Source organism: Molossus molossus, unplaced genomic scaffold (genome assembly GCF_014108415.1).
Source record: "Molossus molossus isolate mMolMol1 unplaced genomic scaffold, mMolMol1.p scaffold_m16_p_21, whole genome shotgun sequence".
Taxonomy (NCBI): domain Eukaryota; kingdom Metazoa; phylum Chordata; class Mammalia; order Chiroptera; family Molossidae; genus Molossus; species Molossus molossus.
In genome coordinates, this window is record NW_023425357.1 from 30,868,098 (window position 1) to 30,893,415 (window position 25,318).

A 25,318-nucleotide genomic window follows, 5' to 3' on the forward strand; every position below is an offset into this window, starting at 1 on the left:
TATCAGAGAACACCTCAAAGGGATTGGGAAGAGGGACATGGGCCAAAGAAATGGGGAGAGTCTCCCACAAAAGGGTACAAGAAAGGAGCTTCTTTCTGCTTCCAGTATCTCTGTGGCCCCTCTGTTGATTAATGCCTCTCTCCACCTCACTCCCACTCCATTCTGTGGGCCACCTCCACAAACATCTTGAGCCAATCCTAGGAGCCATTCCCAAAATTCAGGGGTATGGAGCTAGATTCTGCAAGGACTGTAACCAGGGAACCACAGGCTGTTACACAGGGGTTACCTATTGTGGCGGGGGGGGGGGGGGGCAGGCACAGTGATAGAAATCACACGATATCATCAAGTATTGCACATGGTCCTTTATTCTCTGCAGCAAAAATGATTCCTTTCTACAGACCCAGAGCCTCGGGTCTGTAGAGATCTATAGACATGAGCATGACGATAAATAGCAATAATGGGATAGTGGTTCTACACAGATCGTGCTGAGGTGCAGGGCTCCAGGTAGAAATGTAACATGGGCATTGAGCCACAGGCTGGCACCCAAGTGAGTTCCAGCTACTGCTGGGTTAGAAGGAGAGATGAGGCTATTTAGAGGTCCCAAGATTCAAATATCCATGTAGCAGATGGAGAGCTCCTGGCTGGTCAGATACCTCGGGGTGTGGGGGAGACGCTTCCCAGTGGAAGCAGCCCCTCCCCTCAATTCTTCACATCCCCCAGTCGAAGCTGGGCAAAGGAAGTGGCCAGCTGCAGCGCCTCCTGCAGGCAGCCCACATTCTTGCCTGTGGCCTGAGCTGACACATCTTTGCCACCACCTTTGCCATCCATCAGGCCTGACACCTGCTGCACCCACTCACTGGCTTTCAGGCCCCGGTTGGCTGCATTCTGGAAGACAGAAAGATGAAGTGGGAGTCAGGACAGAGGATGGGATTCAGGGAAGCATGGAGAGGGGAGGGAAAGAAAAAGGATTGGGAGCCCAGTTAGTGTGGCTCAGTGGCTGAGCATCGACCCATGGACCAAGAGGTCGCTGGTTCGATTCCCAGTCAAAACACATGCCTGGGTTGCGGGCTCAATCCCCATTGGGGGTGTGCAGGAGGCAGCTGATTTATGTGTCTCTCTCATTGATATTTCTATCTCTCTCTCCCTTCCTCTAAAACTCAATAAAAATATATTTTTAAAAAAAGAAAAAGGATGGGGGAACCAGAGACACCCACACCTGCCCTGGGTGATGCTGCCGGAGGCTGAGGCAGACCCTGCAGCTGGTACCATGGTTAAGACAAGGCATACTGAGTGACAAAGCCAGCTATCAGCCAGGACAGCTAAACACATCCAAGGAGATGGCCTAAAGGTAAGGGGTGCTGGAGGTGACCAAAAGGTGAGCAGAGGGGACATTTCTTTGCCCTGGTCGGTGTGGCCATTGGTTGGAGTGTTGTCCCATGCACCAAAAGGTGGTAGGTTCAATTTCTGGTCAGGGCACATACCCGGGTTGCGGGTCCGATCCCTGGTTGGGCTGTGTGTGGGGGGCAGCTGATTGGTGTTTCTCACATCAATCGTTCTCTCTCTCTCTCCCCCTCCCTCCTCTCTCTAAAGTCAATTTAAAAAAAGAGAGATGGGGAAGGCAGGAGGGGGCGTGGGAGCAGGGAGGAGGGGATCAATGGAGGGAAAATCGGGAACACCTGTAAAACTTACAATAAAGATAAAAAAGAGAAAAAGAGGGAGAAGGTCCATGTCTGATGTGGATTGCACAAACACAAGGGGGGTTAGGCAAATAGCCGTAAGAACCGAGCTCCCTCAGGAAAGCTCAGACACCACTCCCCACTGTCACAGGGCTGCAGGGTATTCTGACCTGGGGGACTTGACACAAGCACGTGATCTTGCCAGCCTCATTATCCACTGTGAAGAGCATGGCCGAGGTCTGCGGGGAATGTGTCTTGAAGAGCTTCAAGGCTTCATTCAGGGCCTGTGGGAGAACCTGGCATCAGGGCCATGGCCCTGGGGAACAGGGCCATGCTCCCCATAAGTGCAACAAGTTTGCAGAGCTCAGTTCTCAGAGCTTTCCCTGCCCCTCACCCCCACCCCCTTTCCTAGAGCAGGTGCTGGTCCTAGGAGCCTGCAAGGAGGACCCAAGCACAGAGCCTGGCCACACTCTGATTCTCTAAATTTGCCTCCCCCCTTCAGGAGCCACCAGATCGCTCTATGGCTCAGCCTAATCTCAATCCCAGTGAGTGGACCCTCAGGCACCTACTCCACTCAGAGCCACAAAATTCAAAGTTCAGCCACCAAGAGGGCTGATGCGACCCCAAGAGGAGCAGATAAGTAATGGACAAGCACAGAGCAGTGCCTGAAGCCCCAGCCCCTGGTTTGCCTTGGCTGATGCGCCGCTCTCCATCTCCAGGATGACAAGGGGCTGATTGGGGTTGCTGTCAATGAGTTGCTTTGTCTTCTCCAACACCTACAAAGAAGGAAGTCCAGAAGAGAAGTCTCAGGTCCAAGGCCCAGAGTGAAACCCAGACAGCACTCTGCACAGTTTTTGCTGGGTAAATCCCCTTGAATCCCTTCCAGCCACCAGCACTGCCAGGACTCACTCGCTTCTGGACATCAGCTTTGCTAGCCCGGTCTAGGTCATCCATGATCTTCTTCAGGGATTTGAGATTCTCCCGGAATTCATCCTTTTGCCACTGGGGAACAACAGCAGTGGCCAGGGCCTGGAACCAGAACCGGAAGACCATTCAGATATAAACCACGAAGAGCTAAGATGTGAGGTTTCGGCCCAGCCCACTCCTCTCTTCTGGCTTTGAACACAAAAGTCCTCCCCGAGTAGTGTCCAGGAGAGAGAAAACAAAAAAACATAAAGGTATCCACTGGCCTTGAGGCCAGTCACTTTATGAGTAACTATAGCAGTTTTAATGACCAGGGCTGAAAAGAAATAGGTAGAATAAAGAGATGGGAACCCTGTAAGACCTGGTCCCTACCAGGCAGTGAACACAGCCTGTGAAGGGCTTACTGGAGTCCCTGAATATTAACAAACACCAGAAAGCCTGGTAACTGGGCACTCACAGTACCCCCCCCCCAACTCCCTCAACACCAATGCCCACTTGTATTTGTGACGGACACGCCTACTACTGGCAATGGGGGCAGCAGGCAGGTTCCAGGGGTCCGCAGGCTAGGATCCACAAGCTACATGACAACAGAAGTCAGTCCGAAGGCCCACTGCACTGAGAATCAAGAAGAGAGGGTTCTTCAAGAACAGGGTGTGTCTGACTCATCGGACCCAGGATTCAACACTAAGCAGGCCCTGAGGAGAGAGGAAGCCATCCTACCTCACTAAGGTCAGCAATCTCCCTCTGCACGTCCTTGTTTGGCACAGTCTGGGCCTTCACTTTGCTCTCCATGACAGAGAGAGATTTCTTCAAACTCTCTGCTTTCCTGAGGGCCTAGGAGAGGGACAGTCAGAGTCATAAATTCCAGGTAACTTTCAGCTTCACTATTTTGTCTATAAACAACTGTGGCCAACACTGATAGCAGGCAATGGAGCAACACATCCCTAGGACACCAGAAGCTTGTCTTCCTTCAGGGAGCAAGTGTTTGCAGCCTCTTGACCCAAAAAAGGAACACCCTTATCACATGCCTGGCCCCACCAGCAGAAAAGATGCACTAACTTAAGTTCACGGGTAACCGAGAACTTGCAAGTCACGAGACTTTCTCACCCCATCAGGCATCAGCACACCTCAGGCACAAGCTACAGCTACAGTCCCCACCCCAAGCAGCTGTCCCCATCTCAAACTAGGCACATAACCCCAGGGAGACATGGGTAAGTTCTGGGAGCACTGGAAGCCACAGCAAAACTATGGCTTACCCTCCTAGACATATATTACTGGGTAGAAGGCAGGATTTACATATGTAAATATAAGTACGTATATATTTTTATATACATATATATAAATATGTATATAGTTAATATACATATATATAAATATAAATATGTATGTATTTTTATATACATATATATTTTTTTTCTTTGTTGATTTTGGAGAGAGAGGAAGGGAGAGGAGGAGAGAGAGAGAGAGAAACATCAATGAGATAATGGAAAAAAGAAAAACATCGATGAGAGAGAACATAGCCTCCTCCTGTATGCCCCTCACTGGGAATTTGGCCCACAACCTGGCTGAGAATCAAACCAGTGACTTCTTGGTGCATGGATCAATGCTCAACTACTGAGCCACACCGACTGGGCAATATATTTTTAAAAAGCCCTGACCAGTTTGGCTCAGCAGTTAGAGCATCGGCCCACAGATGGGAGAATCCTGGGTCTGGTTCCCGCTAAGGGCATGTACCTCGGTTGCAGTTTGTCTCCGGCCCTGGTTGGGGTTGTGTAGGTGGCAACTACTTGATGTGTCTGTCTCACATTGATGTTTCTCTCTCTCTTCCTCCCTTTCTCCCTCCCGCTCTATCTGAAGATAAATGCAAAAATGTCCTTGGGTAGGGATTAAAAAAATTTTTTTTTTCTTTGATTTTAGAGAAAAAGGAGAGGGAGAGAGAGAGAGAGACACTGATGAGAAATAACATCGATTGGCCACCTCCTGCATGCCCCCTACTGGGGATTTGGCCCACAATCTGGGCATGTGCCCTGGCTGGGAATTGAACTGACAACCTCTTGGTGCATGGGTGGATGCTCCACTGAGCCACACTGGCTGGGCTGGGCAATATATTTTATTTTATATTAATTAATTAATTAATTTATTTATTTATTTATTTATTTTTGTGGTATGTGCCCCTAGCGGGAACCGAACCTGGGACTCTCTGGTCCACAGGCCAACACTCATCCGCTGAGCCAAACTGGCCAGGGCTGGGCAATATATATATATATATATATATATATATTTATATATATATATATTTTTTTATCCTCACCCGAGGACATTTTTCCATTTTTTGTACAGACAGAGTGGGAGGGAGAGAGAGGAAGAGAGAGAGAGGGAAACATCGATGTGAAAGGGACACATCGAGTGGCTGCCACCCGCACGACCAACCAGGGCCGGGGACAAACTGCAACCAAGGTACATGCCCTTAGCGGGAATCGAACCCGGGTCTCTCCGGACCGCAGGCCGACGCTCTAACCGCTGACCCAAACTGGCCAGGGCTGGGCAATATATTTTAAAGATTGAACATAAGATAGCTATAAAGTCTTCTGCACTGGTGGCTTTCTTCTGCCAGGTAGGTGTAAGCAAAGGACATTTTGGGGCAGCCCTGTACTTCTGCTTCTGACTACAGAAGCCACATACCCATCTGCCCTGTGGATTTGCAGATTAAGCTCCTCTTGCCTTGTTCAAATTGAGCCACAAACTAACCTGATCTGCTTACCTTCTGGGCTTCAGCACCTGTGACAGCCACAATCCTCCGGATGCCCTTGGCAATAGCTTCTTCACTCACAATCACAAAAGCTCCCGCATGACTTGAATTCTGTAGGTGACTGACAGCAGAAAACAAATTCTGTGAGCATGAGGAAGCCCAGGTGCCCTGGTCGCCAATGCACCCCAGAAACCCTTGGCTCTGCAACCCTGAGCCCTATGAGGTAGTTGCTCCCAGGGAAGCTCCTTCAAGTGGACAGTGCAAAAAGGCCCTTCATATTTAAGGGAACTTCAGAATCCAGCTCTGGCAAGGAAAGGGAAGAGAAGGCCTGGGGCTGAGAGCATTGTGACACTGAGCAAAACAGCCTCACGTTTCTGAGGCTGTTTTCTCATGTGTGAATGGGTGTTATGCCCCCTCACAGGGCTATTACAAAAATCAAATGAGATCAAATGAAAGTGTTTCTAGTCCCTAATACCCAATACAATATTACTGCTGGCAGTAATATTTTAGTTCTCTCTGGTGGAACATAAGCTATATTCTTCTATCCCAGCTCACTAGCTGAGAATATTGGGGATTAATTTAAAATCCTACCACCACAACCCTTTAACGTTTAAACAAACAGGTTTTATTCTCTGATTGCTCAGAGAACCTCAAATGCTCATTATCTGTCAGTCATTCTGTGAGGGTGAGTCATTGAAAGATGTTTGCTTGCTTTAAACAGTGTCGTGCAAAGTGCTAAGGCAGAAGTAGACCTGGAACCTGGTCCCCAGATCCCTACCCCACCCTCCACATGCCCTCCTTTTCCTGCTTGTCTGAGGCCTGCAGGAGGCCCTCGATGGACTCTACCATGGCCCTAAGAATGTTTTCTCTAGGCTTCCTTTGGAAGCAGGAATTTCCCAGGCCACTATTACCAACCCAGAAGACCCCATGGAGGCTGCAAGTGCTATAGAGGAATTCAAGTTGGCAGAAATAAGTGGCTATCCCAAGTCAAACTGAGCTGGGCCTATTGTCGGGTAAGACTCAGGCTCTGAGACAAGGTGGTTAAATTGTTCAGATGCGCCCTGGCCAGTTTGGTTCAGCGGTTAGAGCATCAGCCTGCGGACCAGAGAGTCCCAGGTTCGGTTCCCGCTAAGGGCACGTACCTCGGTTGCAGTTTGTCCCGGACCCTGGTTGGGTCGTGCGGGTGGCAACCACTCGATGTGTCCCTTTCACGTCGATGTTTCTCTCTCTCTCTCTGTCTCCCTCCCACTCTTTCTGAACAAAATATCGAAAAATGTCCTCGAGTGAGGATAAAAAAAAAAAAATCCTCGGGTGAGGATTAAATTGTTCAGATGCTGCTTAAGCTGGCAAAGGGAGTTAAGTGAGGTCACAGGAAGGGAAAGGAGCTGGGACCAGATCAGGAGCTCAAGGAACACTCCATGGCCTTGCTGAGACCTGAATTCACAGGCCAGGAATTCCAACTCTTGGGATCAGCTCAAGGAACAAGAGCAAACAATTGTGTGGTAAGTGCTTCCTTCTCCCAGGAAGAACATTTCATCACAAACCCGGAGAATGTTCACGTCAGACACAAGCAACAGGATGCTAAGATTCTTGGGAATGCTGTTTGCCAAATGTACTTCTGAGGACTTCATTTCAACCTTAGAGCAACAAGAGTTGGTCTTGGACCCACATCCTCCAAGGGTAATGTCAGTGACCCCACTATTGCTTTCCCTGAGATACTCACGTTCCCCCACAGAACTCAACAGAAGTGAGTGAGCCAGCAGGACCAGAGGGGTCGTCCAATAGCTTGGAAACTGGGACCCCAATGGAGACAATTCGCACAGGGTCAGGATAGGTTTCATCAAACACAGCCCGCAGGCCCTGGATGGCTTTAGCTGCTGCCAGGGGACAATCCTGGGTATAGACGGGCTGCATGGAAAGAAGACAGAAACAGGGCTGGGAAAGATCTTCTCTGGAGGTGCAACAGGAAGCACTAGGGAGTGTGGTCTTGCAGGCATAACTGTGTTTCTAATCCCAGCTCTGCCTGTCATGTGCGTGGAGCCTCCCAAAAGGCACCATGTATAGTCGAGGAGATCAAATTAGGAATTTCCAACAAATATTTTGTTAAACTGTGAGCCAAATCTTATGGGATATGCTGTGTAAAACAGACATACTAGAAGAGTTCTGGTTGTCCTATGCAGGGAGTAGAGGAGAGAGCTCTCTCTGCCTGCTCTCCAGAGGTCCTAAGGCCCCTCCACTGAACACTATCACTACCCCCTATCCAACGCAGTTTGAGAATCACTGCTTTAAGCAAATCTGTGTACAGGACAGAATATGGTAAGACGGAGAACATTTGGGCTGCTGACACTCCGTGGACAGAAAGTGATGGTGCAGAAAGGGTTGAGGTTCATGACCCGAAAGCTTACACATAATTCAACCTACCTTGGCTGCCTCAATCATCTCGTTAACAATCTGCTCAGCCTTCTTGATCTGTTGCGTGGACATGGCTCCCTTGGCAGTGAAGTCAAACCGAAGGCGGTCAGGTGCAACCAGGGAGCCTCTCTGGTCAGCTTCCCCAAGCACAGAGCGCAGGGCAAAGTTCAGAATGTGGGTAGCTGTATGGTTACTCATGACAGGTCTCCGTCGAGGCTGTAAAGAGAGTTGGCTGGTGGAGGGGTCTGCAACAGATTGCTAGTTGTCTCCCATTACTTGCTCTCTCCTTCTTCCCAAGTACCTAGAATTTTTAGTTGGACACATGGCTGTCTAGAATAAAGACAATATTTCCTAGTTTCCCCTGCAGTGTCGTGTAGCCATGTGACTAAGTTATGGACAATGACTTGTAAGGATACCTTTAAAGGGAAAGGGCACGCTTACCCCTTCCTCTTTCCCCCTGCCTAAAATAGGAATTCGCAAACTAAGGCCTATCAGCCAAATCCAGCCTGTCATCCATTTTTTTTTTTTTTTTAATCCTCACCCGAGGATATTTTTCCATTTTTTGTACAGATAGAGTGGGAGGGAAAGAGAGGAAGGGAGAGAGAGAGAAACATCGACGTGAAGGGACACATCGAGTGGCTGCCACCCGCACGACCAACCAGGGCCGGGGACAAACTGCAACCGAAGTACGTGTCCTTAGCGGGAACTGAACCCAGGTCTCTCTGGACCGCAGGCCAATGCTCTAACAGCTGAGCCAAACCGGCCAGGGCCTGTCATCCATTTTTATAAACAGATTTACTAGAACACAGCCACACCCATGTGTGTACATATTGTCTATGATGCTTTTGTGCCACACTGGCAGAGTTGAGTAGCTGTGACAGAGGCTGTAAAATAGCAAAAATATTTACGATCTGGCTCTTTCCAAAATAGTGCCAATCTCTGACCTAGAAAATGAATCTTGGACATGAAACACCAGGAATGATGGCAGAACAAGCAAGGAAAAGCTGGGCCCAATGACTGTGGGGCACGGCCTCTGTATCAGCTTGGGCTTTTAGGTGAGAAACACATTTCTGTCTTGTTTTAAGCTACTGTTATTTTGGAGCTCTGTCACATGCAATAGAATCTATTGCTTAACTAATACAGGATCCTTAGCTCCTGAAGAAGTATTTAAGGTTAACCTGGAAAAAGGCAATCCATGAAAACAAGTCTATAGGATCTCAACTGAAATCACTGTGGTCTGACATGGAAACATATAGATTTAACTCTCAGATACATCCCTCATAAAATTTACTCTACTTATAATAATCTACTTATATTTTTAGTTAGGAGTGACAATAATGATGGATCAATTTCAAGCCAAAGGAGGAGATGGAATCTTTTCACAATGCATAGTAAGTATATTAAATCACCATGATGTAGTCATGTGCTACACAACGACATTCCAGTCAGTGACAGACCACATATACAACAGCAATATACCATATAGCCCACATGTGTAGTAGGCTATACCACCTAGGCTTGTGTAAGTGAACCCTATGATGTCCGTACAATGATGAAATCACCTAACGACATATTTCCCAGAATATATCCCACTGTTAAGTGGTGCATGAATGTACTTTAAAAATCTCACAATTTTATATGTCAGTTGTATCTCAGTAAAGTTGAAATTTAAAAAAAAGAAAGGAGGCCCTGGCTGACTAGCTCAGTTGGTTTGGGTGTGATCCCAAAATGCCAAGGTTGTGTGGCTCAGTGATTGAGCGTCAACCCATGCACCAAGAGGCTGCTGGTTCGATTCTTGGTCAGGGAACATGCCCAGGTTGTGGACCCAATCCCCAGTAGGGAGCATGCAGGAAGCGGCCAGTCGATGTTCTCTCTCATCAATGTTTCTATCTCTCTCTCCCTCTCCTTTCCTCTCTCTCTAAAATCAATAGAGAAAAAAATTATATAAAATAAATTCAATACATTTTTAAAAAGGAGGTTATTATTACTAACCAGATCCAGTGCTGACCAGCATAATTCAACTCACCTCATCAATAAACAGTCGGACCTGATCCCCGACTTTCAGGTTGCCATAGATTGTTCCTATGTGTAGAACATACCCTCCTCGCACCTGAGTATTCTTCACTGTAAACTCAGTTTTCTAAAAGGAGTCAAGGAGACCAATAAATAAACCAATAAACATATATATACAAATTCTCTTTACATATACAAATTATACATACACACTTTCTCGAAGACATTCCTTACTGGCATGTATGTATATACATATAACATATACACCATTAATACCATTATATGTATTATATATACACATGCACCATTATGTACATATTTAGTATTACATATACATGCCACTTTATATACGTACACATATATTTGACTAGGTCACTCATCTAAGACCACAGAGTCAGCAGTGGCAGAGCTAGAGGCTGCAACTTTGACAAGGATGTCTGCCCTACAGAGCTGGAGGATCCGAGGATCAACCCATGTAGTCTGGCTGCAAGGATCCTGCTACAAGGGGACCTAATGGCCCAAAAAGCAACATGGTGCAATAAGCAGCTCCCTCAGCTTTAGAAATACAGACAGTGGAGCATAACTGAAAGATCAATTGTGTCTGCTCCCCAGGGCCCAGAGTGCCGAGGAGCCAGAAAAGCTACACCAGACCAGGCGCCCTGGCCCTTTCAGACCCCTTCTCTGGCTAACAATGAAGAATGTTGGCTCACGTCTTCACTGCTGTCATCAATCTTCACCAGGTAGCCTTCGTCATAGATCTGCCCTCCTTGCTCAGCATAGAAACAGGTCTTGTCCAGCACCACTCCACATTCCTGGCCCGTGGACACCTCCTCCACAAACATCTTATCCCTGCGCAGAGCCATCACTGTAGCCACTGCACTCTTAAACGCTGCACAGAATGGGGAAAACGGGATCAACGACTTCGGTCACACATTCTTACCTGGCTTCTGCTGCATTCTATTTCCCAAACTCTCTTTAGGGCCCAATTATCTAATTTTGTTTGGAAATAAGCTCACTAGACTCCACAAAAGGGCTTAACACGCTGACTTTCCACCAGAGAATGGAACACTCAGTGGGGTGTCCAAACTGTCTTGGTTTGCTTGAACCCAAGGGTTTCCCAGGATGTGGGACTTTCAGTGTCAACACTGGGACAGTTCTAGGAAAACTGGGACGGTTGGTCATCCCAATTCTGAGCTACTGAGTAGAAACTTGGTGAATCTGATTAGTAGTTCTTTAAGAATAGTGATAAATTCCCGACTTCAAAGTCAATTCACAAAGAATATACTCTTTTGTGGGCTTGCTTGGATAGATTCAGATATCTCTTATTCTTCATAACTTTAGAATATTACTGTCCCCAATGCAAAATTCAACAGCCACTGTAAATCATATAATTCCCATTTCCTGATTTCCTACAAGATGTTATAATGAGAGGCAATTGAGTGAAGAATACAAGGATTCTCCCTGTAAACAAACAAAAAACAAAACAAAACAAAAACCTCGTGAATCTATAATTATTTCAAAATAAAGAGTTAAGAAAATCAACCACCAAGAGTCTCTATGAGTATAAAATTACACAACATGACTATACGGCACTAACGGAGAGGTTACCACAGATATCCCAGGTACCTAATCTTGAGGCTAGTATCTTCAAAAACCCATAGATGAGCACAGTAACATACTGTAGCTCCCACTGGAGTCCGAAAGGTAATTATACTTTGGAGAGTCATCTGTTGCCTCCAGACTCTTTTCCCGGAGCTCTTCAATAGCATAAATGTCCAGCATAATGTGGTCTTCCCCACCAGCTCCCTTGCCCTGTGATTTCAGCTGTCAGCAAGAGAAAAAAGCAGTTATCCTAACGCAGAAGAAAAAGAACTCTGAAGAGCTCAAAACTGCTAAACTATGTCCAATGTAAAGCTTTAGAACAGGGTTTTCAATCTCAGCACTACTGACATTTAGGGCCAGGTAATTCTTTGTTGTGAGGACTGCCCTGTGCACTGTAGGATGTTGAGTAGCATCCCTGGCCTCCACCCACTGATGCCAGTAGCATCGTGCCCCCACTTGTGAAAACCAAAAATATATTCAGACATTACTGACAAATGCGCCCAGGGAAGACCCACTGGTCTAGGGAAAAACAGGATTTCAAAGACTTTAATGAAAGGAAACGCTTGGTTTGCAGCCAAGTCCTGCCTTAGTAGGTGTTGGGTCTTCTGCTCACTCCCCAAATTCTTTACCTGGGCCAGTTTCCTCTCTTCTTCAAAGCCATCCATATCCACCACCAGGCCCTTCTCTTCAGCAATTAGTCCAGTGAGATCCACTGGAAAGCCATAGGTGTCATAGAGGAGCCAAGCAGTGTCCCCTACATAGCATATAGGAATTGTGTCAAGTGACATAGATGACCTCCTTCTTTCCCACTCCAAGTCCTTCCCAGGAAGATGCTGACAGTGATAGAAGGGATTAAAGAGACAAGGGAAGGTTTGGCTGGTGTGAATCAGTGGACTAAGCATCATCCCATGCACCAAGAGGTTGCTGGTTCGATTCCTGGTCAGGGCACATGCCCAGGTTGCAGGCTCAACCCCCAGTATGGGGCAGCTGATAGATGCTTCTCTTTCATCAATGTTTCTATCTCTCTCCCCCTCTCCCTTTCTTTCTATCTAAAAAAAAATTAATAAAATATATTAAAATAAAAAGAGAGACAAGGGGCCCTGGCCGGTTTGGCTCAGCAGTTAGAGCATTGGCCTGCAGTCCAGAGAGACCCAGGTTCAGTTCCCGCTAAGGGCATGTACCTCGGTTGCAGTTTGTCCCCGGCCCTGGTTGGTCATGCGGTTGGAAGCCACTCAATGTGTCCCTTTCACATTGATGTTTCTTTCTCTCTCTCTCTCTCTCTCTCTCTCTCTCTCTCTCTCTCCTTCCCTCCCTCCCTCCCACTCTATCTTAACAAAAAAAAAAAGAGACAAGGTGAATATTGGTTCTATGTGCGTGTCAGAAAATCCATTGAATCTTTTGGAAATGAAGGAAGTATGAGAGGTCTCTTACTAAAGTTCTGCTTCTTTTTTTTTTTTAAGTTTTTTATTGATTTTTTTTAGATAGAGAGGAAGGGAGAGGGAAAGAGATACATCGATTGGCTGCCTCCTGCACCTCCCCCTACTGGGGATCGAGCCTACAACCTGGGCATATGCCCTGACCAGAAATTACACCGGTGACCTCTTGGTGCATGGGATGCTGATCAATCTGCTGAGCCACACCGGCAGGGCAAGTTCTGTTTCTTAATCTAAACAAGTGTGTTCAGTTTGTGTAAATTCATCAGGCTTTCCCCTTGTCATTATATTTCAATAAGAAAAAAACATTTCAGAATTAATTTGTCCTGTCTGGTAAAAAATAAAGCAAGTTTCAAAAATCAGTATATACTGTATGTTCCCATTTTTGCTTAAACACACACACACACACAAATTTGTATGTAAATAGAGAAAAGTCCTGAGTATACCAAGCTCTTAAGAGCTGTTACCTGAGAAACTTCCTTGGGAAAGAGGATTTTCACTTTTACTTCTTTTTTTTAAATCCTCCCCTGGGACATTTTTCCATTTTTGTTCAGATAGAGTGGGAGGGAGAGAGGAGAGAGAGAGAGGGAGAGAAACATCGACGTGAAAGGGACACATCGAGTGGCTGCCACCTGCATGACCAACCAGGGCTGGGGACAAACTGCAACAGAGGTACACACCCTTAGCAGGAACCGAACCCGGGTCTCTTTGGACCGCAGGCCGACGCTCTAACCGCTGAGCAAAACCGGACAGGGCTCACTTTTAATTCTATGTTGTTTGAATACTTTACCATTGATAACATATTTTCTAATTTTAATATAAACCCCATTTTACACCACAAGCAATTTAAACAAGCTATGCTCAGCCTTTGAAGACATGGAAGTCCACTGTCAGTTTATGAAAAAAGGCTGGCCTCTTCCAGAAAGATGAAACAACCTAGATGAAGAAAGAAAGAAATTGGTTCTTACCGGGAATGGTCTTGCTGTCTCCTAAGCTCTGAATTTTCCTGTCCAGGATGCGACGCCCTCTGCTGAGAGTCTTGAGAAATTGCACTTCTTCTTCATTAATAATGTCCTTCACCAAATCTGGATCCTTCTTTAGCTCAGGAAATGCATCTCCCTGGCAAAGGGGAAACAGAGATGTGGGCCCAGCGAAGCCAGGGACTATTCCATGACCCCTGTTCTCATCAACAGTATGCTACCTCCTACTCTTGCCCCCGTAAGGTATTTTAGTACAGAAGACTTAAGCAGGGAAATAGACCTACCAGGGACTGGACGACAACATCTACTAATGTAGCAAAGAAACCCTTGCTGGCATTGAGTTTCTCATGGGAGTATCGTACGGCCCGGCGGAGAATCCTTCTCAACACATACCTATAAGAGGCAGAACCCAGTCCCTGTTAGATGGCTCCCAGATGAATGTTTTGTAGTAGTTCTTTGGAATTTGACCCAAAGCAAGATGTTGAACTTTTCATCTTTCTCTTTTAAAGACCTTCTTTTATCCTATGATTTCTTCTTCTGCATTCCCCAAGGCTATTAACATGAATTCCAGCATAAAACTCAGTAACATACCCACAAATATGCATCAGGGATGACCTGGGGTAATCCTGACTTGTTACCCTGACCCCAGAGATGGAGGCAAGAAGTACAGACCGCCCTGGCCAGTTTGGCTCAGCGGTTAAAGTGTCGGCCTGTGGTCCTGAGAGACCCGGGTTCGGTTCCCGCTAAGAGCGCGTACCTCGGTTGCAGTTTGTCCCCGGCCCTGGTCGGTTGTGCGGGTGGCAGCCACTCGATGTGTCCCTTCACATCGATGTTTCTCTCTCTCTCTCTGTTCCTCTCTCCCCCCCACCCCCACTCTACCTGAACGAAAAATGGAAAAATGTCCTCGGGTGAGGATAAAAAAAAAAAAAGAAGTACAGACCAAATGGTGGACTTGATGCCCATGATCCCAGGACCTGCCTGTCAGTAATGAAATTACCTGGAGCTAATCAAGACCTACCCCTACCCCACTGCTGCCAATACTCTATCAATCCTTATCATCTGTACTTAGCAGCAAAGAATATAGTGACAACTTTTTAGTATGAGCTAAAACTCCCTTCATCTCTAAAAAAAAATAAAGTTTTCCTCCAACTATCCAGAAGACAAAGAAAACAATAATAAAATATGGCTTTAACTTCTAGAGTCCTAACATTGCCCCATGTGTAACATACTTACCCCCGCCCTGTGTTGTCAGGTCGGCCACCATCGGCAAGTGCCACAGTGATAGTCCGAGCATGGTCAGCCAGCACCCGGTAGGCCATGTCGATCCCGTCAGCATCATCAGCACCAACTTTCCCAGTGTATGGCCGGGCACCTGTGCCCTACAGATAAAATCCAGGAGGAAGTGCATGAGCAAACAGACTTTCTGGCATTGCCTTGCCCTAGGAGGTTCCGAGAGGACTGAGGGGCATTAGGAGAAAGAATGATCCTCTTGCCAAGAAAGGTGAAGAGAAGTGGGAGTAAAGGACCTCCAGCCAGTCCCTTGTACTCCATAAATTATAGTGCCTTGTGCCTAAAGCCTTGTGTTATTAACAATAAAGTTAGCAGATGGTCACAGGTATCCTCAGCTGGCAAAGCATCTGGTTATTCTACTTTTGACAGCACTGCTAAGAGTCCAGCCTAGAAACTTCCACAGAAGTTGGCAGTGTTTGCAAAAGGACCAGTACCTTCTGAATGGCTTCAAAGTAAGGAATGAAAAGATCAGTGTCGTAGTTGGACATCTTATTCTGCAGCACAGACACCAGTCGCTCCAGGCCCATCCCTGTGTCAATACTTTTCTTAGGAAGAGGTTTCAGAGTTCCATCAGTTTCCCTGCATGATCCAGAGAAAAAGAAAGTTGAACCTCTCTCTGCTGGTTAAAACTCATTTACATAGCAGTTTGCAGACTGACTGTTTGCCATCTGCCCCTGCCTGGTTTGGTGGGAGGAGGGAAGCGAAGGGAGAAAGGTAAGAAGTACTATGGGGTCCATTTAGGAGTGAGGTAAAGCGTCAAAAATAAGCTTTAAAGTAACAGTCCAAATTATAGCAAAAATGACATTACAGAAATAGCCCTAAAGCATGTATCATGGAGAATAAAACTAATTCATTAAAGAATAGGCCCAGCCCTGACCCAGAGATCAGAGGGAAAACTTGAGAAATAAAATTATAAAATGTGCCACAGATCCCATGATGTCTTCAGTGGCTGCTCCACTGTCCCCAAAGACCAGGATGAGAAAACAGCTATGCGCCTGACTTCCTCTCTGCACAGCTCGAGGACAGGTGCTGCTCTCAGCAAGAATGGTTCAGGACCCCACAGCCACCTGTTATATTGGATGAACACAAGGTTCCAGATCTCCAGCACATTGGGGTCATCCTGGTTGACAAGATGTGCAGCATCCCGACCACCAATCCGGTCATAGTGGATCTCACTGCAGGGACCACATGGGCCTGTGTCACCCATCTCCCAGAAGTTATCCTTCATGTTGCCAGGAAGGATTTTGGTGTCATCCAGCCTGCACACAGTGGGAATGATAAGCCGAGTTATAGCCACTGACAAAGATTTAGCAAAGACTTGCATCCACTGCAAAAAGAAATCCTTATAAATTTCTACAAAGACGGCCCACTCTTTGGCAATTATGCTAAGTATTTGGCAAAAATACTAAGCCTGTATATATACCTGCTAAAGAGGCAGAACATGATTCTTCTCAAGTGTGATAACAATAGATTACAAAAATATATGTGTGCTCCAATCATAACTAAATAAAAATATGCAAAGATATCGACTAGAAAGGAACACATAAAAAATGAAAATATTTATGCTGACTATGACCAGAATTTAAGCAAATATTTTCTTAGCAAATGGTCCTTCATTTTAAAAAATGACTATAGGGTCCTGGCCAGTTTGGCTCAGCTGTTAGAGTGTCAGCCCGCAGACCAAAGAGTCGTGGGTTCAATTCTGGTCAAGGGCATGTACCTCAGTTGTGGTTTGGTCCTTGGCCCTGGGGTAGCGAAGGAGGCAACCAATTGATATGTCTCTCTCACATCAATGTTTCTCTAGCTCTCTCTCTTTCTCCCTCCCACTCTATCAGAAGATGAATGAACAATATCCTCAGGTGAGGTTTAAAAAAAAAAGACTATAGGATATGACAGTATGTGTTTAAAAAGACTGCTGATTAAAGTCACCTCTCACCCGGCTGGTGTGGCTCAGTGGTTGAGCATCAACCCATCCATCAAGAGGTTGCCAGTTCGATTCCCGGTCAGGGCACATGCCCAGGTTATGGGCTGATCCCCAGTGGGGCATGCAGGAGGTGGCCAATTGATGTTCTCTCTCCCTTTCTCTCTCAAAAAATCAATAAAGAAAAAAAATTTTTTTAATCAATAAAAACATTTTAAAAAATAAAGAAAAATAAATAAAAATTATATTTAAAAAAAAAATCCACCCTGGCCGGTTTGGCTCGGCGGTTAGAGCGTCGGCCCGTGGACCAATGAGTCGCAGGTTTGATTCTGGCCAAAGGCATGTACCTCAGTTGCGATTTGTCCCTAGCCCTGGTTGGGGTTGTGCGAGAGGCAGCCACTCAATGTGTCCCTTTCACATCGATGTCTCTCTCTCTCTCTTCCTCTCCCTCCCTCCCACTCTATCTGAAAAAACAAAAAACAAAAAAATGGAACAAAGGTCCTCAGGTGAGGATAAAAAACAAACAAAAAACAAACCCAAGTGGCTTTTACTACTATTCTCCCGCTTCCCTCACCCAGTTTGTCCCCCTCCCCTCATTACCACACCCCCAAGTAAACAAACAAAAACCCCAAACTTCCTTTGTCCTAGACCTGTTTGATGCCATTACATTTCCATAAGAAATAAACTGTTCCTTATGAAGAATACCACTCTGTTGAAAAAGATTTATACAGGGCTACAGAAATGTAAAAAAGACCTGAAAGAGTATATATGGGGGTATCAGACCATTAACAATAATTAATCTTAGATATCTTATATTTCTTATTTTTACATTTCTATGTATTTTGAGTTTTTACAATGTATGCATTATATGCATAATTTCTAAAAATATGCGAAAATAAAAAAATATGAGAGACTCTTTATGTTGCCTTTCCAAAACAGAATGACCAATCAAACCTACTAAGAAACAATGTGCGTACCAAGGGTAATTACTCCCAGTCACCCCCACCTCCATCGCAAAATGGGAAATGGCAATGCACTCCAAGTTCTAAACTCCGGCACCAAGTTTAGGAATCATTTTATTCCTCTGTTCTCTACAAATGTGAGTTGCATTCTTACCCCAAGTTCTGCCAGATCTGTTTGCACTCCAAGTCTGGTTCTAAACCAGCTGCTTCATCTCCACCAAAGTAAGTAATGTAAAGTCTTTCAACCGGAATGCCAAATTCTTGGGTGAGAAGTTCCAGGGCCATCTTACATGCCAATTCCTACAAAAAGGAACAAAAAGAAAAATGTGGGACATGGCCAAACCAGTGTTCGATTTATTCTACTACTTAGTATGAGGACAAAAAGTCCAGATCCTGGGAACACGGATATAAAACTATACCTTCATTATAAACTCAGCAGATTTCAGGATTATTATTGATTTATGCAAGAAATCCAAATGTGAACTGTAATCGTCAAATTATAGGTACTGCTTCCAGGAAGTCTTAAAATATCATCATTTAAGAGACTCACTAAGTGATTTTTTAAAACAAGCAAAATTAGAACCCCATCCCTTAGTAGTAATGACTGTTTTGCTCAAAACCCCAATAGATCTCCTGCTTTGATCTTACCTTGAAGTAATCTCCAAAAGACCAGGAGCCCAACATCTCAAAGAAGGTGTGATGATAGACATCCTTGCCCACATCGTCCAGGTCGTTGTGTTTGCCCCCAGCCCGGATGCATTTCTGGGTATTGGCAGCTCTGCGCAGCTTTGCCATAGGGTGAGATGGGTCAATAGTGTTCAAGAAGATGGGTTTGAACTAAAAAAGAAAGGGCACATTTCGACTTTTAAAGAGTTTTAGGTATACCATGTGGTCACATGCTGGCAGGAAGACCACACACAAGCTGTCCAATTTGTGATTTAATTAGCCTGCAATATAGAAACTTCTCAGAGGCAGGTGGCCCTACAGGGCCGCAGCAGAGCCAGCTTCTCCCTAGTTTTCTAACGGTCCCCACCAGTGGCACCAGCTGCACAGGGGAAAGGCCAGATCTAAGATAATAGCCAAAGGTGGATGCACTAAAATGTGTGCTTCCTTGTAAATCTGACAACCAGGGCTTATATAATCTTTCTGGAAGAACTTATTCTACAACTGATGTGCTGATTTGATAGTAAAGGTGATAAGGAAGAAAAAAAATTGAGACCTTCGTTAAGGGAGTGAAATCAGCATGACTGGATGTGTAGGGACACAGTATTCATGTATCATTGTTAGATGTGTAACTCTGCCTTATTTTTCCCACTAGACCTGTCCAATTTGGTAACTGTTAGCCACTTGTGAATATGTAAAATTAAATTAATTAAAATTTAAAAATTAGCCATTACTTTTTAAAAATGAAAAATTCTGTTCCTCAGTCAGCTCAATAATTACACATGGCTGATGGCTGCCATACTGGGCAGCACAGATACAGAACATTTCCATCATTGGCAGAAAGTTCCATCAGACATTCCTGTGCTAGACCATGAATTCCTTAAAATCAAAAGCTATCTTCATTATCTATGTATATCCCACACCTAGCATAGTACATTGAAAAAAAAAAAAAAAAAAAGCCAGCCCTGGCCAGTTTGGCTCAGCGGTTAGAGTGTCGGCCTGCGGTCCGGAGAGACCCGGGTTCGGTTCCCGCTAAGGGCACGTACCTCGGTTGCAGTTTGTCCCCGGCCCTGGTTGGTCGTGCGGGTGGCAGCCACTCGATGTGTCCCTTCACATCGATGTTTCTCTCTCTCTCTCTTCCTCCCGCTCTATCTGAACAAAAAATGGAAAAATGTCCTTGGGTGAGGATTAAAAAAAAAAAAGTCAAAATATTTCTGATATAGAGGCAGTATAGTACAAAGTTAAGCAAATGATGGCCTGGATTCAAATCCTCACTCCAGCATTTACCAGCTATGTGAGGTTGGGCAATTTACTTGAGCTTTCAAGTCTCAGTAGGATGGTATAGAGGGAGAATTAAATGAGTTAATATATGTAAAAGACCTAGAGCAGTGCCTGGCACATAGTAAGTGCTACATGTAGGGTAACAGCTATCATTATTCAGAGACCGTTTATCAACATTGGATTCCCATGGTTCTTCTACCAAGTATAGTCAGCACATTTGGGAGAAGACAAGTCTGTACCTAGGCATACCTATTTGGAATAGAACCTTTCTAGTATTCCAAAACACCCATCAATTAAGTGGTGGAAAGTATCCACCTAAAACGAGTGTCCCCATTTCCAGGTGTATGCATAGGACTCACAAATATAACTGAAAACATTTTCTTTTTTATTAAAATGTTTTTATTGATTTTTTTTTTTTTTAGAGAGAGAGGAAGGAAAAGATAGAAACATCGATGTGAAGGAGAAACATTGATTGGCTGCCTCCTGCACGCCCCCTACTGGGCATGTGCCCTGACAGAGAATCAAACTGGGACCTCTCAGTCCATGGGATGATGCTCAATCCAATAAACCACACCAGTAGGGCATAACTGAAGACATTTTCATTTTTATAATTCCAAAATTAATGTTATGTAAGCTGGAAAATGTCCCCACTGCCTCTAGTTTTCCATTCCAGAAAAGAGACCCGAGAGAAAAAATGTCAACTTATCCCAGAGTAAGGAGCCTCCTAAGGGCTGGTGAGTCTGCTCGGCTAAGCAGGGCTCCTAGAGAACAACCAGAGGAAAGCCCTGAGGGCACCACCAAACCTGAATCCATTTCCAATTGTGGACCATTCATAGGTATATTGAAAATTCCTTTGTAAGCTTGTGATGCTCCCATTATTTCAAGAAAAAAATTGTTTTCTCTAACAATAAAACTTTCAAATATCTTTTAAAATTCAACTGCCTCAAACTCAAATCCTACTTTTAATAAGTGTCTTTAGCGTTGGTCAGTGTGGCTCAGTTAGTTGGAGTGTCATCCCATGCACTGGAGGGTCCTGGGTTCAACTCTCAGTCAGGGCCCATACCTAGGTTGCAGGATCGATTCTGGGACAGGGCACATATGAGAGATAACCAATCACTTCGTCTCTCTCATATCGATGTCTGTTTGTCTCTCTCCCTTCCTCCCTCTTTAAAAAAAAAGTTTCTTTAGCAGTGGATCCAAATTGGCACTGGTGGCAATAGCTTCAAGAGGCTAAAAAACCCAAAAACCAATAAAATTGTGCACATCTTAGAATGAGAATGAAAGCAAAGCTTTGAAAGAATCCTGAAGAACTCACTTGTTTTATAGAGGAAAAAAACAAAGATAATGAAGATATGAAGGAGAATCACAATAGTTAACAAGTGTCTTCAGGGCTCAGCAAGATTAACCCAGTTTCTGATTCTAATAAAACACAGCTTTTTCCTTGATGGGGGGGGCGGGGGCATAACTTTACAGATTAGACACAGGATCAAACTGCTTATCCATGTCCTGCTTTGACTTGGCCTGACATTATTTTTATTTTATTATTTTTGTATTTTTCTTGAGAGGCATACAAGTTTTATCTGTGGATTTGGGGCCTCTCATTACAACTAAAAATAATAGTAGCTAATGTTTGAGTGCCTGCTCAAATACTGTGCTAAACATGTTTTTAAATCCTCACCCAATGATATTTTTCCAATTGTCTTCAGATAGAGTGGGAAGGAGGGAGGAAGAGGGGGAGAGAGGGAGAGAAAGAGAGACAGAGAAAGAGAGAGAGAGAGAGAGAGAGAAACGTCAGCATGAGAGAGATACCTCGATTGGTTGCCTCCCACAGGACCCTGACCAGGGCCGGGGACCGATCCTCAACCAAGGTACATGCCCTTGACTGGAACTGAACGTGTGATTCTTTGGTCTGCAGGCCGATGCTCTAACCGCTGAACCAAACCAGCCAGGGCACTGTGCTAAACATTTTTAAAGCATTAACTTTATTTACTCCTCACTGCAATCTTGACATAAAGTACATTTCACAAGGCCACACAGTGAGTGACAGACCCGGGATTCTGTCTGACTCTGGGAGCTTTGCTTGTATCACTGTTCTGCTGCTGTCTCTATATGGACAAATAGCCAAGAGGAAAGGGAGAAACCCTTACCTGGTTCATGCCGGCGTTGGCAAAGAGCAAAGTGGGATCATCCAATGGGATGGTAGCAGATGAGTGAACATAGGTGTGCTCATTTCTCTTGAAGAAATCTATAAATTTCTGCCGGATTTCACTTGCTGTGAGGGTTGAGGCCATTTTGAAAGTAACCCTACAGAACTAACCAAAGGAAAAAATTGAGGAAAAATTAGGGGAATTGAAACTAAGAGATAAGTAGGCATTACACAACACTCCTGGCTTCTCAGGCCAAGTCAAAGCAGGACATGGGTAAGTGGTTTGATCTAAAACCTCTATGTTGTAATGTCCAAGGCAAGATCACCATCAAAGCAAAACTGGCCGCACCAGACAGCCGCTGCATTTGTTCTTCCTTCCCATGCCAAGCTCAATAGTCAATATACCATCACACCAAGTAGAGCATCAGCTCTACTGGTTAGAGCATCACACTGGTTAGAGCATCAGCCTGCAGACCAAAGGGCTGCAGGTTCAATTCCGATCAAGGGCACATGCCTTGGTTGTCTTTCTCACATCTATGTTTTTCTCCCTCTCTCCCCCCACCCCACCCATTCTATCTGAAAATCAATGGAAAAATATCCTTGAGTGAGGATAAAAAAATAAAAAGTAAATAAAACAAAAGCCCTTTGAGCAAAAAGATGGTGAAACACTGGCTGGTGGAGCCAAATAACTGACTGAAATTCCCACAGATGAGGACTTTGTGTCCATGCTAAGGCGCCAAGGCTAGGGTTTTTAGAAACTTTATCACACCAAATTCTTCCATATCCCTTCTCATCATGGCTCTCAGTCAATCTCAATAATAGTAACAAAAATCGCCCTGGCTGGTGTGGCTCAGTTGGTTGGTCGTCGTCCTGTGCACCAAAAGGTCTCGGGTTCAATTCCCGATCAGAACACATACCCAGCTTGCTGGCTCAATACCGAGTTTGGGTGTATACTGGAGCCAACTGATGGATGTTTCTCTATCCCCATAGCTTCTTCTCTAAAATTAATAAAAACATTTTTTTTAAAATGACTTTTCAGTGGTAATTCTGAGCGGCACCTTTTTGCTGTTTTACAATGTTTGCTGCTCCTCCTCTACATGGGCTACCTGAGGCAAATGAGCAGTTAATTCAGAAACACATGAATCTTCCAATTTTGCTTCTTCATTCAATTTATTGAATGCACACTATGGTACTAGGGAACAAAGTGAATGAGCCTATGTCCTTAATGGGGAGACAGTTATATACAGAAATAACTGCAGTATGGTGTAAAAGAATCCAATATATTGACAATAATATATGAAGGCTGGGACTATTAAAAAGTGTGTCACTGCCCTGGCCGGTTTGGCTCAGCGGTTAGAGCGTCGGCCTGCGGTCCAGAGAGACCCGGGTTCGGTTCCCGCTAAGGGCACGTACCTCGGTTGCAGTTTGTCCCCGGCCCTGGTTGGTCGTGCGGGTGGCAGCCACTCGATGTGTCCCTTCACGTCGATGTTTCTCTCTCTCTCTTCCTCTCTCTCCCTCCCACTCTACCTGAACAAAAAAAAAATGGAAAAATGTCCTCGGGTGAGGATAAAAAAAAAAAAAAAAAAAAAGTGTGTCACTACCATGTATTCATCTATTCAATATAAACTGGCAGGCTGTATAGGATACAGAGGTAGCACAAAGGCGGGTCCTCAGATTCCACTTCTCAGCAGGAGCTGTAAAAAGTCCTGAATACCTTAAGTCACACTGGCCTTTTGGTTTAGGGCTTTTCAAAAACAAATTCTTGCCCTGGCCGGTTTGGCTCAGCGGTTAGAGCGTCGGCCTGTGGTCCAGAGAGACCCGGGTTCAGTTCCCGCTAAGGGCGCGCACCTCGGATGCAGTTTGTCCCTGGCCCTGGTTGGGTTGTACGGGTGGCAGCCACTCGATGTGTCCCTTTCACGTCGATGTTTCTCTCTCTCTCTCCCTCTTTCCCTCCCACTCTATCTGAACAAAAAATGGAAAAATGTCCTGGGTGAGGATAAAAAACAAACAAAAAAAACAAACTCTTCATTTGCCAGTTAAACTGCCTACCCTACTCCCACACTTTCCCTTTTCCTAGTTAATTTCTCATTCTTGATATCTCAGTTTCAAAGAGACTTATTTAAGGAAGCCTTCTCCTTCTTGTTCAAATTCTCCCTATTTTATTCTCAAAGCTCCAGGTGTCTTCCTTCACAATTTCATGCATTTGATGACTTGTTGAATACCATCTTCCCAGCAGGATGTAAGTTCCATACCAGTGGAAACCGTGAGTGTTTTTTGCTCACCATTACAGGTATATCCTCAGCAGCCAGTACACTGGTTGCTAACAATTTCATGATTAGGTATTAGTCATTCTCTAACAGCAAAGTCTAAATGAACTTAAAGCACACCGGGAAATGCAGACTGACTGAGAAAGTAATAGCTGAACATGATGGACCCTGGACCAGTATCAGTTATTTAGCTGATTTTAACAATTTAGAGGACGGCTCACACAGAGATTCCACCCTTGACCACCAACCTTCCACCCACCTCTAGGAGATAAAAACCTGCAGAAAGAAAACTTCAGCTTTGGGTGGGTAGTAAATGGCAACCGTGATCCTCCCAAAATCTTGGTCCTCATTAAGGCCACCGGAGGCCGCTCCACTCCCAGCGCTCGGCTGCGGTGTCTGCCAGGCCCCGGTCCCAGCCCTAGCCCAGGGTCGAATTCCAGAGGCCTCGCAAGGCCTGGCCCAGGGACCCGCTATGGCCGCAACGCTTTCAGACCCAGGAATCTGCTGCTTTTGCCGTAGAGCTTTCCGAGACCCGCCTACTTTCCCCAAGGGTCGCGATCTGATCCCTCACTCCCCACTCAGAGCCCACCGCCGGGAGCCCGCGGTTACCTGTTCCCACACACGCGCAGAGGCGCAGATGCACGAGCCCCAAACCACTACCGGCCGCTACGCACACAGCACCGTCCAATCAGAGTGCACCGATGTAAAATACCCCACCGCGCCTTACCTCTACGAGACTTTATTGGTCAATGAACATGTCAATCAACACGGGCTTCTTAGTTGGATTTTGCAAAGGCAGCTCTAAAGTGGCTGATGCAATGGCAAGGAAAAAAGGAAAGGGGCACGTCACGTGACATAGTAGGACGTGGATTCCTGGAGGCTGATGTTTTGCTTCCATGTAAAAAGGCATAATAGTTGACATGGTTAATAAGGGGATACGGTGACGTGTGTTTGGTAGAAGTCACAGCTCTTGATAAATAGTTTTGTTCATTTTAGTTA

At 45.3% G+C, this 25,318-nt stretch overlaps 1 protein-coding gene across 3 annotated transcripts; it reads right to left on the minus strand.

The window, feature by feature from the left end:
* Positions 1-344: 344 nt before the first annotated feature.
* AARS1 (alanyl-tRNA synthetase 1) lies at positions 345-24,992 on the minus strand. 3 transcript variants are annotated; one of them, XM_036274533.1, is made up of 21 exons: positions 24,929-24,992; positions 22,054-22,218; positions 18,611-18,799; positions 18,117-18,262; positions 16,147-16,338; positions 15,514-15,658; positions 15,023-15,168; positions 14,074-14,182; positions 13,778-13,928; positions 12,006-12,130; positions 11,454-11,598; positions 10,485-10,663; positions 9,788-9,901; positions 7,771-7,977; positions 7,073-7,257; positions 5,362-5,470; positions 3,321-3,434; positions 2,586-2,705; positions 2,366-2,452; positions 1,847-1,960; positions 345-885 (listed from the first exon to the last, which is right to left on the minus strand). In XM_036274533.1, the coding sequence occupies exons 2-21, from the start codon at positions 22,195-22,197 to the stop codon at positions 700-702; spliced, it is 2,907 nt and encodes a 968-aa protein (XP_036130426.1). In that variant the 5' UTR covers positions 22,198-22,218; positions 24,929-24,992; the 3' UTR covers positions 345-699. The 3 variants fall into 3 exon arrangements, with proteins under 3 accessions (XP_036130426.1, XP_036130425.1, XP_036130427.1); XM_036274532.1 differs by lacking the exon at positions 24,929-24,992 and adding an exon at positions 22,970-23,047; XM_036274534.1 differs by lacking the exons at positions 16,147-16,338; positions 24,929-24,992 and adding an exon at positions 22,970-23,047 and having other exon boundaries at positions 358-885.
* Between the last annotated feature and the right edge of the window lie 326 nt (positions 24,993-25,318).

Excerpts from the sequence above, each read along its gene's own strand:
- AARS1 (XM_036274533.1), bottom strand. The coding sequence starts at position 22,197 with ATGGCCTCAACCCTCACAGCAAGTGAAATCCGGCAGAAATTTATAGAT. Across the intron at positions 15,659-16,146 it reads GTGTTCATCCAATATAACAG|GGAAACTGATGGAACTCTGA; the intron begins GTGGCTGTGGGG and ends TGGATCATGCAG. Across the intron at positions 7,258-7,770 it reads AGATGATTGAGGCAGCCAAG|CCCGTCTATACCCAGGATTG; the intron begins GTAGGTTGAATT and ends CTTTCCATGCAG.